Below are 12707 nucleotides of genomic sequence, written 5' to 3'. Positions count from 1 at the left end.
CAGGAGTGAACGGGCCCTGCCTCTCTGTGGACAGCAGGGCAGGGCTCTGGAGAGCACAGGCCTCGGAGCCAGACGCCTGTCTTCTTTGCTTCCTGCCTCAGTTTTCTTGTCTATGAAATGAGACCAATAATTGTACCCACCTCACAAGGTTATCATGATGAAATGGTGTGGCGGGGGGCCCGGTGTTCAGTGCATGTGCCACCAGGTGGTGTGACCACCTGCCTGAGCGGCATCCTGGCTGTAGGGTGGGCTCCGGGCGGGGCAGCTGTGGGGGTGTGTAGGGGTGGATGTGGACAGGGACTGGGTGAAGCAGGGTGTGGCCTTGGAGCTGGGAGGATGGGCTCCTGCTGGGGTGTTGGCCATGGAGTGTGGACAGAGCGGGAGCCAGGTTGGGTGCTATTGTTTGCAGTGGTGGTTGCCACCTGGTTCAGGGGAGGTCAGGCTCCTGGCCCAGCCTCACTCTGAGCACCGAGTGGGTCCCTGAGCTTGTTGAGTGTCCAGACCCATTGTGTGCCAGGCCAGGCTCCATCCCCGTGCCGCTCGGAGCCCCCTGTGTGCTAGGTCAGAGCTGGCAGGGGGCCCAGGAGCCTGTGGGTACCCAAGGAGAAGGCTGTCCTGAAAGGTGCAGAGGCGGGGGAGGCAGGCATCGCGGGGAGGAGGGACCTGTCTGTCAGGGCCAGAGTTGGGTCCCTGTGTGGTAGGGCCACCAGGGCTGAAGCCGGAGGCTTTGTGGGGCTGGGTCATGGCCAGGTCGCGGAAGTGGCTGTTGGAGGGACCCAGTGTCTTAGTCACTTCTTCCTGGAAATCACCGTGGACTTAGGGATCCGATAGGGGAGCCCAGAGGTGACGGGGGTGGGGGGCAGGGGGGGAGGCTGTTGTGCAGCCAGGAAGGCGGAGAAGTGGACAGGTCAGGAGGCTTTGGGAGGCAGGATGGCAGGAGCTGGGGGAGAGGCAGGTGTATCAGCCAGAGGCCTGGCTCCGGGCAGCCCCGGGCCTGAGCTGACCTCTGGATGCCCCCCCTCCCGCCCCAGGGAGACGTGTGGATCTGCATGGAGCTCATGGACACGTCCCTGGACAAGTTCTACCGGAAGGTGCTTGAGAAAGGCATGACGATCCCCGAGGACATTCTGGGGGAGATTGCTGTGTCTGTAAGTGGCCTCAGGGTTGGGGCAGGGGGTGGGGGGGCAGGCTGGGAGTTCCAGGTCCATAGCCAGAGGCCCTGGCCCGGCCCAGCAGGCACAAAGCCCAGTCTGATGGCGGTGTCTTGGGCTGAGCTGGGCCCCAGTGTGGCCCTGAACCTGGGCACCTGCCCCCAGGGGCCCAGGCCTCCACTCTGGGCCAGAGCCTTTGCTGAGGAAACCCTGCAGCCTTGGGCTCCCAGAGACACACCGATCTGGCAGCTCCAGGGCCTCTAGGCCCTGTGTGCAACGCCCAGGCTCCTGGGGCATTTTCAACGGACTTAGTGTTCACAGCTTCCTCAGCTGACAGGCCCGAGGCGGCTCAGGGAGGTGCGCTAAGCAGGGAGAAGGGGAGAAAGGGTCGCATCCAGAAGTTTGCCCTTCCCCCCATTTATCTATTTACTTACTTGTTCATTTGTATTGCGTTTATTAGGGTGACGTTAGTTAATAAAGTTATACAGGTTTCAGGTATGCAGTTCTGCAGCCCATCTTCTGTAGATTGTGTTGTATGTTCACCACCCCAAGTGAAGCCTCCTTCACCACTTACTCCCCCTTCACCCTCTTCTACCCCCACCCCCTCCCTCTGGCAGTCACCACATGCTGTCTTTTCTTTCCTGCTTCATCCCTCACCTCTTCCCCAGCCCCCAGCTTTTGAGGGTGAGCATTGCTCGAGGAGGTAGCAGCACTGGGCTCCCGCGTCCGGGCAGCGGAGCAGACAGGGAAATGGGTCTGGCTGTGCCGTGTGCTTCTGGCGGCATCTGGGACTGATCATACCCAGCCGGGCGCCGGTGGGAAGAGCTCTGTGGGGGAGGGAGGAGCCGGGAGGCTGCCCAGGCTGGGTTTCACCCAAGAGCCTGGCAGGGAGTGGCCATGGCCCCTTGGGGGTCATGGGCCCAGATTTCTGCAGTGGTTTCCAGTACATCATTTCCTGGTGAACGTGTGGGCCCAAGACCCTGCCCACTTGGCTGGTGGGAGAAAAGCAGGAGGCCAGGCGTCTAGGGCAAAGGTCGGATGTGGGCAGGAGCCTGGGTTGATGGGGGCTGGGTGTGTGAGTAAGGGAGATGGGTGGGCACGGGTGGGTGGGGTTACTGCGCTGTCCTGCATCACTCTGTTCTCTGTCCTGCGCACAGGTAGTGAGGGCCCTGGAGCACCTGCACAGCAAGCTCTCCGTCATTCACAGAGGTCAGTGCCCGCCGCGGCCGCCAGGGAGGCCCCAGGCCACCCCCATGCGCGGTCTCAGCCCGTCCTGCGAGGTGGGGGTCCTCTCCCTTTCCAAGAGGAGCCTGCTGAGCTCAGGGAGGGATGCGCAGGGCTGTGCGTGCTGGATTAATGGCTGAGGCTCTCCCCGGCTAGGCTGCTGCACGTCTCCAGCCATTTTCCTCGGTCTCCACCCAGAGCCAGTCCCAGCCGCTTGGGTGAGCCACCTCGCCCCACCCCCCACGTTTGCTGAGCTCCGAGCCAGGAAGAGGCGGGCTGCCGGGCTGCCAGCAGCTGACTGGCTTTGTCTGGACCTATTTGCATATTGCTCTGTAGCTACTCTTCCATGAGTCTGGCAGTGGTTCTCAACCTGTGGGTCGCGACCCCTGAAAATACATCCTGCATATCAGATATTTACATGACGATTCATAACAGTAGCAACATGACAGTTATGAAGTAGCAACAAAAATAACTTTATGGTTGGGGGTCACCACAACATGAGGAACGGTATGAAAGGGTCGCGGCATCAGGAAGGTTGAGAACCACTGGTTCAGAGTTTACAGCATGTAACCCCCACCCTGGGAAGATACAGGATGCTTCCCCCTCCCCTCCATCCTGGAAAGTTCCCTTGGCCCTTTCTGGCTGGTCCCCTGCACCCCACATCCCCCGGTGCTCCTCGTCTGACCCCGCCCCCCAACATTGATTGGTTTGTCTTGTTCTTGAACTTCGTGCCCATTGCCTCCACGCCTGCCTCTGTCCAGCCTCCTTCCCTTGGCCTCATGTTTCTGAGCTCCCCAGGCTGTGCAGGCTGTAGTTCCTTCCTGCTCATTATTCTTGGTGGTTCTCTTACCAGGATGTGCTGCTTCTTACAGAGTTAACTAGACTAAGCCCTTTGGCCCCTCTGTGGCCTTCCCCACCGCAGCTCAGCCCTGCTGACAGGTCAGCATGGAACCTGCCAGACCTTTCTCTGGGCGTTTCTATTCCACCCAGGTCCTGGAGGCAGCTCATGGGGAGCAGGGGGTGCGTTTGCTGAGATTGCCCGCTGTGCAACCTGCTCCAGACTGGGGGGGGGCTCCGTGTTCGCCTGCAGACCCGCCCCTGTTGTGTTAGCGGCTGGCTCTTGGGCGTGGACACTCGGGTGGTTTCCGGGTCTCACCCTCAGTGGTGACTCCCGCACCCCAGCCTGAGAAGACATCAGAGCTAGAGGCTGAGCCGGGAAGGGTGCGGCTGCACAGCCAGGAGGAGCCTCCCGTCCACAGGCTGAGGACGGCACTGGACGCCGTTGGGGGCGGCAGTGAAGCCCCGGCTTCCTTTCACGAGGGGCCAGTGGCTGGAGTGCATCCTCACTGGTTGTCCCCAGCTGTGGCCTGGGGCTCGGGCAGAGCCTCCCGGAGCCTCGGTCCCTCACCCGCTCCCTGGCCCTGCGGTGTGTGCCCAGGTGGCTGGGTGTTGGGGGCACCGGGGCTGAGCAGCTCTTCTCTTCCTGCAGATGTGAAGCCTTCGAACGTCCTCATCAACAAGGAGGGCCACGTGAAGATGTGTGACTTCGGGATCAGCGGCTACTTGGTGGATTCCGTGGCCAAGACGATGGACGCCGGCTGCAAGCCCTACATGGCCGTGAGTAGCCCTGACCCCCACTCCGGGACCACAGGGAGGGTCCTCTGCCCCTCAGAGGTGGTGCCGCCACCCAGCCCGCTCAGGGCCTGTCCCTCTGGTTAGCAGTCCTGCCCTGGAGCACCCATTTGGAGGACAGATTTTATGGACCCCCACGCGGAGGTGGCTCAGGGGGTCTGTGCAGGCCCCCCACCAGTGTCCTGAAGGTGCTCTTCTCAGGCCCCATCGGGGCACCTTTGAGGCAAGGGTTAGGCTTCCACCATATGACCCTGACCCTCCCTGGCCTCAGTTTCCTCATCTGTCCCCGGGAGGCGGGGTAGGATGAGCACTGACCCCTCAGTTTGGGGCCAGGGGCTCAGGCACCCCTGTGCGGGCCCCTCCCCATGGAGGGGTGTTGATGCCTCCCTGGTCCTTCTCACAGCCCGAGAGGATCAACCCGGAGCTGAACCAGAAGGGCTACAACGTGAAGTCGGACGTCTGGAGCCTCGGCATCACCATGGTACCCGGCTGGGCCTGGGGCTGGCGGGGCCAGGCAGGCGCACACGGTCGGGGAGCGTTTCGGGGGTCGTCAAATAGTTCAGGCCCCGGAGAAAGTGTTGGCTTCACTCTGAAATGTGCCCCAAATGACAGTATAATGAAGGGAGTGCCCTCGGTGACATTGACCCCTCCCTGGGGGGAGCCTGGGGCCAGGGTTGGGGAGGCTAGAGAAGTGTCAGGGTCATTGGAGGTCTTAGATTTTACTGGTGCTGTAGTTGCCATAACCCTCCTCATCACTGTATGATTGTAATTTTATAACCTGTGTCTGTTCACAGTGACTGAGAATCAGTCATTTTGTCAGACAAGATGGAGGAACTGGTGATACCTTCAATGTTTCTTAATGCTACAGTTAAACTCTTTAAAAAAATATTTTTATTGATTTCAGAGAGGAAGGAAGAGGGAGAGAGAGAAACACCCATGATGAGAGAGAATCATTGATTGGCTGCCTCCTGCACACCCCTACCCTGGAGATCGAGCCCACAACCCAGGCATGTGCCCTGACCGGGAATTGAACCCTGACCTCCTGGTTCATAGGTCGATGCTCAAGCCCTGAGCTATGCCACCAAGTAAACGGTTTCCTGGTTGAGGTGGAGAGGAGCACCCACAGGCCAGAGGCGGACACTGGTCCTGCAGTGCTCACGCTCCTCTGTGCTCACGCTCCTCTGTGCTCACTCTCCTCTGTGCTCACGCTCCTCTGTGCTCACGCTCCTCTGTGCTCACGCTCCTCTGTGCTCACTCTCCTCTGTGCTCACGCTCCTCTGTGCTCATGCTCCTCTGTGCTCACGCTCCTCTGTGCTCACTCTCCTCTGTGCTCACGCTCCTCTGTGCTCACGCTCCTCTGTGCTCACTCTCCTCTGTGCTCACGCTCCTCTGTGCTCACGCTCCTCTGTGCTCATGCTCCTCTGTGCTCACTCTCCTCTGTGCTCACGCTCCTCTGTGCTCACGCTCCTCTGTGCTCACGCTCCTCTGTGCTCACGCTCCTCTGTGCTCATGCTCCTCTGTGCTCACGCTCCTCTGTGCTCACGCTCCTCTGTGCTCACGGTCCTCTGTGCTCACGCTCCTCTGTGCTCAAGGCTTGGCTTTGTTTGTTTTCCAGTTTGTTGAGCTCCTCAGAGGAGGCCCAGGAAGGGAGGGCCGGCCGGGGTTGGACGTGTTTCCGTGTTTCTGATGATCAGCTCTGGGTGGCCTCTGGGCCCTTCTCTGGCAGCCCGTACACGGCCTCACTGCTGCTTATTGGACTCAGTAGACATTTTAGGAGCGCGGCCTCAGTTTGTCCTGTGAACACACACACACACACACTCATACACACTCACACACACACACACACACACACTTACACTCACAACACACATACACATACTCACACATACACACACACTCATACACACACTCTCACACACATACTTATACACACACACTCATACACACACACACTCATATACACACACATACTCACACTCACACACACACAGAACCACACCCACGCCCATTGCGCTGTGCATAGCCTCGTCTCGGGTTGTGTCTCTGCTGGAAAGGGGCCGTCAGCCTCATGGGAAGGCTCTTTCTTAGCACAGCAGGTGGCGAGCTGTTGGGTGCCGGCTGCCAGCATGAGCGTGTGTTTGAGTTGCGGCCTCTGCTGTGCCTCATGCCTGCCGTGGGGACGACTGTGCAGTTTCCGGCGGGGCCTGTGTGGACCTGATTTGTTTTCACTTCGGCAGTGAAAATTGAGCTCAGAGTTGGTCATAAGCTGGCCAGTGTGTTCTACAGTGACTTCCTGCCAAGGCAGCGAGGCGTGAGTGAGGGGCTGGCCTGGGTGCAGAGTGGGCTCCAAAGCCATGTGCAGGGAGCCTAGGTCCACCCCCAGCAGGATGGACAGACCTTCGGCGGCCATACATCCAGGGGGTCAGGGAGAACCCACGATGGGGAGAGGAGAAGGTTTCTGGAGGAGAAGGCTGGGAATGGGTCTTGCAGGGGGGGAGGGGTGTGTGGGGGCGATGGAGGAGGAGGCTGGGAATGGGTCTTGCAGGGGGGGAGGGGTGTGTGGGGGCGATGGAGGAGGAGGCTGGGAATGGGTCTTGCAGGGGGGGAGGGGTGTGTGGGGGCGATGGAGGAGGAGGCTGGGAATGGGTCTTGCAGGGGGGGAGGGGTGTGTGGGGGCGATGGAGGAGGAGGCTGGGAATGGGTCTTGTAGCGGGGGAGGGGTGTGTGGGGGCGATGGAGGAGGAGGCTGGGAATGGGTCTTGCAGGGCATGGGGCGGGTCGTGGGGGCGATGGAGGAGGAGGGGCTGCAGACTCCATACCCGATGGGCCGGAGCAGGTGTTGCTGGGAAGGAGCGATTGATTGTGGGTCTCGGGGTCCGACATCTCCTCTAGGGCCTTGGGGAGATGGGTAAGAGCGTCTTCGCTTCCACCTGCCGCCTCTGTAGCAGCAGCTGCTCAGATCCGGCGGAGGTGTTAGGGGGACATTAGGGAGCCGTGAGGGAGATGTTTGGGGGGCAGTGACCTGTGACCAGCGAGCTGCTGCCGGTCCTCATCCTGTGCCTGCTGCTGCCTCAGGGACAGGTGACTCGGCTGCAGATCTGTGGGTTTCTGGATGAGCCGGAACCTGGGTTTTATGCGAATCGTCTGAATTCAGGTTGTTTGAATATCTGAGGGTGGTCAGCTAGTCACGCTCAGCAGGCCCTCCTCCACGAGCCGTCATTGCTGCTGGGTGGTCGGAGCCGCAGCTGCTGGGTCCACCTGGCTTTCACCTTTGACCTGGTGTCATGGGTCAGCCCTGACCGGCCTCGCGGCCCTGGCCACCTGTCCTGCGGCTGATGCGGTGACAGCACCCCGTCCTCCCTGCAGATCGAGATGGCCATCCTGCGGTTCCCCTACGAGTCCTGGGGGACCCCCTTCCAGCAGCTGAAGCAGGTGGTGGAGGAGCCGTCCCCTCAGCTCCCGGCTGACCGCTTCTCTCCGGACTTTGTGGACTTCACTGCCCAGTGGTGAGTGCAGCGCCCTGGCTGGCAGCGGCCGCCCGCCCGGCCCCTTCTCCCTCAGCACAAAGCCCCCGGCAGCGTCACATCCAAACCCAGGGCAGCGCTGCGCACCGGGAAGCCTGCCATCGGCCCTCCGACACGGACAGAGCAAGGGAGGCCGAGAGAAAGCAGAGCTTTTCAGGCTGGAGTAGCGTGAAGAAAGGCAGGTTATTGGTGTGTGGAACTCCACAAGCTAAGGGTGCCCACAGGAGCCTGATGAAATAGTGCTTGAGGAACGGAGACGGGAGAGGCGCAGGCAGGCCGCGGCCGTGGTCTGCCCACAAGGAGGTAGAACGCGTCCCAACTACGGGAGAGCTGCGTGGAGATTCAAGGGAATTCTGGCTTACTCTTGGCTTATGAAAACGTTTGGAAAATGAAGTTACAAGCTCTTCAGAAGTGAAAGAGTAAGACAATGACATGTTAGTCTCTGTGTGTTATGAGTAAAGAGAGAGACACTCAGAGGGAAGCTCACAGCCTTTACTTCTCTTGTTAGAAAATGAGACTGAAGACAAAGGCTCTACAAACAGCCACCATCCCCTTGACTCCTTGCACTCAGGCCCCCTCTCCTGGGACCTGTGATAAGGAATTTCCCTCCTCACGAAGGACACCAAGGATACGAGTGCCAATGGCAGCATTTTGGTATCATTCCAATAGGAGGTGCACTGGAAATTTCCTAGATTGCTAGAGAGACAAGAAAGCTAGACCCCAGAGGCAGAGCACTAGCACCCCCAGAGGCAGAGAACTAGCACCCCCAGAGGCAGAGAACTAGCACCCCCAGAGGCAGAGAACTTGGCCTGAGTCTGAGTCTGCACCTGTGGGTCCCCTCCATCCTCAGGAGCTCCCGGAACAGTCCACTCCTTCTTCCCTGAGCCCGGAGCATGTGTCCCCTCGCTGCCCAGGCTCAGGGACTTGGCTGGCCTGGGGGGCTGGACCCCCTCCTCCAGGCCAGCCTGACCCCAGCCTGCCCTGCTCTCTCCTAGTTTGAGGAAGAACCCCGCGGAGCGCATGAGCTACCTGGAGCTGATGGTGAGTGGTGGGGGCAGCGCTGGGTGGCTCTCTAGGGAGGGAGGGGGCCGCGTCCCCACGCACAGGTGAGCAGCTCCTCGGGCTGGCCCTGCAGTCATTCATTCAGGTAGCCCACACTGAGACCTGTGGAGGGCACACAGGCAGGGCCACAGGGGCGGGGTGGGGAGGCAGGTGAGCTGTCTTATCTGAAGGCATCAGGGAAGGCTTCTTAGAGGAGGTGACATTTGAACTGGGCCTGGAAGGATGAATGAGGACTTACCTACGATGGAGCGGGCATTCCCCGTTGAATGCGCTGTAGCCCGTGGATGGCTAGTGGGGGGCCCAGGAGGCAGTGACTGCTGTCCTAACCGGGAGGGCTTTCTGGGGCGAGTCCTAGGAGGATGCGTGGGAGTCTGCCCGCAGGGAGCACACCAGGCCTGGGCTGTGGGGGTGGGGGGGTGCGGTGGGAGCACCTCTCCTCACGCCTTGTCCTGCCTCCCCCAGGAGCACCCTTTCTTCACCTTACACAAGACCAAGAAGACAGACATCGCTGCTTTTGTGAAGAAGATCCTGGGAGAGGACTCGTAGAGGCCCCAGCCCAGAGCCCTCCGCGGGGCGATGCTTGCCCACACCCATAAGCTACTGGCCGTGGGCATCCTGGGAGGACTCGAGGGGCTGGTCCCAAGTGCCAAAGAGCCAGACTGTCAGGGCTCCCTGCGGCCCTCATGGGCCTACCAGTGCCTCTGTCCTGCTGCTTCAAGGACCCCAAGTCTTTAGCCCCCAAGACCCTGGACTTGTGGGGACCTGGATGCCCCCAGATGTTGCCGCCCCTCACAGAGAAGGCAGCACCTGTGCACTGCCTGGCCCCGCCCGGATGCCTTCAAGTTGTATATTTTTCTACTTCTTGACTGAATGGACTTTGCACACTTTGGCTCAGGACTCTGCTGGGTGGTGTGGGGTGCGGACGGGTGAGCCACGTGGACCTCGAGCCCCCTGAGGGAGACCCAGCTGCTGGAGCCCTCGCCGGGCGCGGCACGCAGGCCTCCCCGGGGCCCTGTGGCCCAGCCCCTCCTATCACATCTACTAGGGGCGTCGTTTCACTTTTTTTTTTTTCTTAATTTATCCTCTTTTTCCCTTTTGCTTTGTGGGTTTGGCTGGGTTTTTATTGCTGTTGTTGTTGTTTGTTTTGCACGGTGTGGAGCCACATACGTTTTCTGCCACCCCCGGGGCCAGCAGCCAAGACTCACCTCTGCTCAGGTGGCTCTAGGAGGTTGGCCTCCAGTCTCTGCTCAGAGACACTCCTCGGGGCTGGCCTGGCAGGCTATAGATTAGCTTTTCATAATATGTGTGTGTGTGTGTGTGTGGGTGTGTATATACACACATATACATACATGCTTTTTTTTTTTTAAGAAAGGACTACCTGTCCTGGGTTCTGTCCCTGATGGGTGGGGGCAGTTACCTGTTTGCTGTTTTAATAAAAAAAAAAAGTGGGTCTGAAGGCAGCGTGAGACTGTCACCGTGACAGGCCCACGCCTCGGGGCGCCTGTGGCCACTGGGAGGACCCCTGCCCTGGGGTGGGGCCGGGCTGTGTGGTCGGGGGAGGGGGTTGCACCAGGGCCCCGGGGCGGTGCTGGGGGGCCAGTCCTGTGCTGGGTGCTGCCGACGCCCTCCCCTGGCTGCTGTCTGCTCACGGAGGTGGGATGTTGTCTTGGGCTACGATGTTGTCCCAGTTTCTGAGAAACAGGCCCAGAGAGCTGAAGTGACGCGCCCCAAGCACCCAGCTGGTGATGGTGAGAAGCAGCTTGGAGCCAGGCCGTGTACCCTGGGAGGGGAGCTGGAGGAAGGCGGCATTGCCAAGGTCCAGCCTGACCTGTGGTCCTCGGGTCTGGGCTGGGCGGGAACTGCCGTCACCGCTGTCAGCAGCAGGAGCGACTGCTCACGTGAGCACAGCTGTGTGCGGCCCAGGCAGTCGGGCAGGAGCGGGTTGGTCCCTATAGCGCTCGTGTTCGCCTTAGCTGCTTTCTCTCGGTCCACGCCCTTCGTGGGGACAAGGCAGGACCCAAGGGCTCCTCCCAGTTTAGCAAAGGGGCTCAGACTCCAGCTGCAGCCCCAGGTCTGGCTTGTTGGGCGGGAAGGGGTCACATCTCCCCCCCTCCCCCCCAAGTCATCAGCCAGGAGGATCAGCCCACCCACATCTCAGGGTTGACAATGTGCCTCCCTAGTCCTCCAGGGGAACTCAGGGCATCTTCTCTGGGGTCCTCTCTCCTCTACCCCAGCGCCCCTGTACTCAGGCCCCCACCTGTCCTCAGCACAACCTGGTGCCAAAGAGCCTCCAGTCCAGGACAGCCCTCTGCCCACTAACCCTTCCCTGGCACACACTGAACACTTGAAGCCACGTCTGTGCCGCTCCCTCCCAGCCTCCCTCCATGATGAAGGCTGTTCTCACCTTGGGGTCTTTGCACAGACTGTACCCCCCGCCTGGGACCCCTTCCCCCAGGCCTGCCTCTCTGGTCCAGCCAGGCTTCGTCCGAGTAGATCTGACTGCCACTGTGCTCGCTCAGCCTTTGTTAATGAATGAAACATACAGCAAAGCAGGAAGGCGTGAGTGAATCTAAAACCCTGTGTGTGTTGTCCCACCTGCATGCCCAGGGCAGGCCACCGAACCCCAGGGCGCATCCCAGTCGCTCCTGCAGCCACCAGGAGACACCAGACGCCGACTGGGATCCCCGTGTCCCCAGAGCCCTGCCCACAAGGCCTCCGAACACCCCATGGCCAACTCTTACCTCCCTCGCCCCTCCCACCGCCACCTTCCCAGGTTCCTGGTGGGGATCCAGGGGGTAGAGTCTGGGGCTTTGCCCTTGCACCTCAGCCCTGGCTGCCTGTGCATGTCCTGGCTGCCCCTTCCCCCCCTCTGTGCACAGGCCCTGCTGGGAGCTCTGCTGAGGCAGGGTGACAGGTCGGGGGTCTGGTTCCCCACAGACACTTCCGGTTTGCAAAGCTCAAGGCTGTTTACAAAACAATTTACAAAGTAACTTCCAGTTTGCAATGCCCTCTACAGGGTTAAAGGGCACTTTACCGTTTCCCAGGTAGTTCCTGGCTGAGCACTGGCCACGGAGAAGGCGCTGGAGTGGGCAGGGCCCTCCCCGCAGTGTTAGGAGCTGGGAACAGGCTCAGTTGACTGGAGCCCTCGCTCTCACAGGGGGCGTCCAGGCGCCACGGCCGGAGGCCAGTATGCAAATCGATGGACATTCACAAAGCACCTGCTCCGGTGATACAACCCATGACGCGTCCCGGCCGCCCGCCCTGCGCTCGCCCCCATGGCGGGCCGTCTCCCCGCCTGAGGCTGAGGGCACAGGCACAGGGCTGCACAGGACCTGCGCCTGGTCCCGGGCTCTCCACCACCTCAGACAGCAGGGGCTGATGCTGCCTGTCCCAGGCCTGGGCTCGGGGGCCTCAGGACAGGCAGGTGGAGAACTGGGACCTCTGGTGGGAGAGCCTCGCGGTCACAACGCCCCGCAGGCCTGGGCCAGAGCGGGCGGCTGCCCTTGCAGCCTCTCCCCTCTCAGACCCTCTGTGGCTACTCCCCCCCAGCACCTGTCTGAGGGTCCCCCAAAATGCTCACTCCAGCTGGGCCTCAGCGACCCCCCCGCCAACCACACTCCACTGGCCCTGAGCCTTGGCCGGGGCTAGCCTTCCCCAGGGCCTTTGCACTCCTGTCCTCGGTGCCCGGGATGCTCCCCTGCTCAGCTGCTACCTCCGCACAGAGGCCCTTGACCACCGCTCAGCCATCACTCGTCCCCTCGCCCTGCTGTGTGCTCTTCACACTTACTTGGTTCGCAGTCATGTTAACAGAGCCGCTGTGCAGGTGGCAGAGCTGCCAGGCCAGGGGGCTGCTCGCACCTCCGTGCTCAAACCTGTGCTCAAACCTCAGAGGTTCAAAACCACAAAATAACCTTTGGGCTGGGCCTGATCTACTCTGTTTCCCGAAAGATGCAAAGAAGCCCGGCTGGCCTGGCTCAGGGGCTGAGCGGCGACCTATGAACCAGGAGGTCACAGTTCAATTTCCATCAGAGCACAGGCCAGGGTTGTGGGCTCCATCCTCAGGGTGGGGCGTGCAGGAGGCAGCCAATCCACGATTCTCTCTCATCATTGATGT

General features: G+C 60.7%; 1 protein-coding gene and 1 long non-coding RNA gene across 4 annotated transcripts in view; both read left to right on the top strand.

Moving 5' to 3' along the window:
- Positions 1 to 10049, top strand: part of MAP2K3 (mitogen-activated protein kinase kinase 3) — a 28813-nt gene extending 18764 nt beyond the window's left edge. For all 3 annotated transcript variants that reach the window (XM_059668319.1, XM_059668318.1, XM_059668320.1), the window contains 7 exons: positions 1032 to 1148; positions 2309 to 2360; positions 3865 to 3992; positions 4411 to 4488; positions 7374 to 7513; positions 8527 to 8572; positions 9056 to 10049. In XM_059668319.1, coding sequence (XP_059524302.1) covers positions 1032 to 1148; positions 2309 to 2360; positions 3865 to 3992; positions 4411 to 4488; positions 7374 to 7513; positions 8527 to 8572; positions 9056 to 9139 — 645 coding nt within the window. In that variant the 3' untranslated portion in view covers positions 9140 to 10049. The remainder of the gene's footprint in view (positions 1 to 1031; positions 1149 to 2308; positions 2361 to 3864; positions 3993 to 4410; positions 4489 to 7373; positions 7514 to 8526; positions 8573 to 9055) is intronic.
- Positions 1 to 12707, top strand: part of LOC132217896 (uncharacterized) — an 86399-nt gene that overhangs the window by 56650 nt on the left and 17042 nt on the right. The window lies entirely within an intron of this gene.

Source organism: Myotis daubentonii, chromosome 16, assembly GCF_963259705.1.
Source record: "Myotis daubentonii chromosome 16, mMyoDau2.1, whole genome shotgun sequence".
NCBI classification, from domain to species: Eukaryota; Metazoa; Chordata; class Mammalia; order Chiroptera; family Vespertilionidae; genus Myotis; species Myotis daubentonii.
The sequence above is the reverse complement of the archived record's forward strand: the minus strand, read 5'-3'. Positions and strand labels throughout refer to the sequence as shown.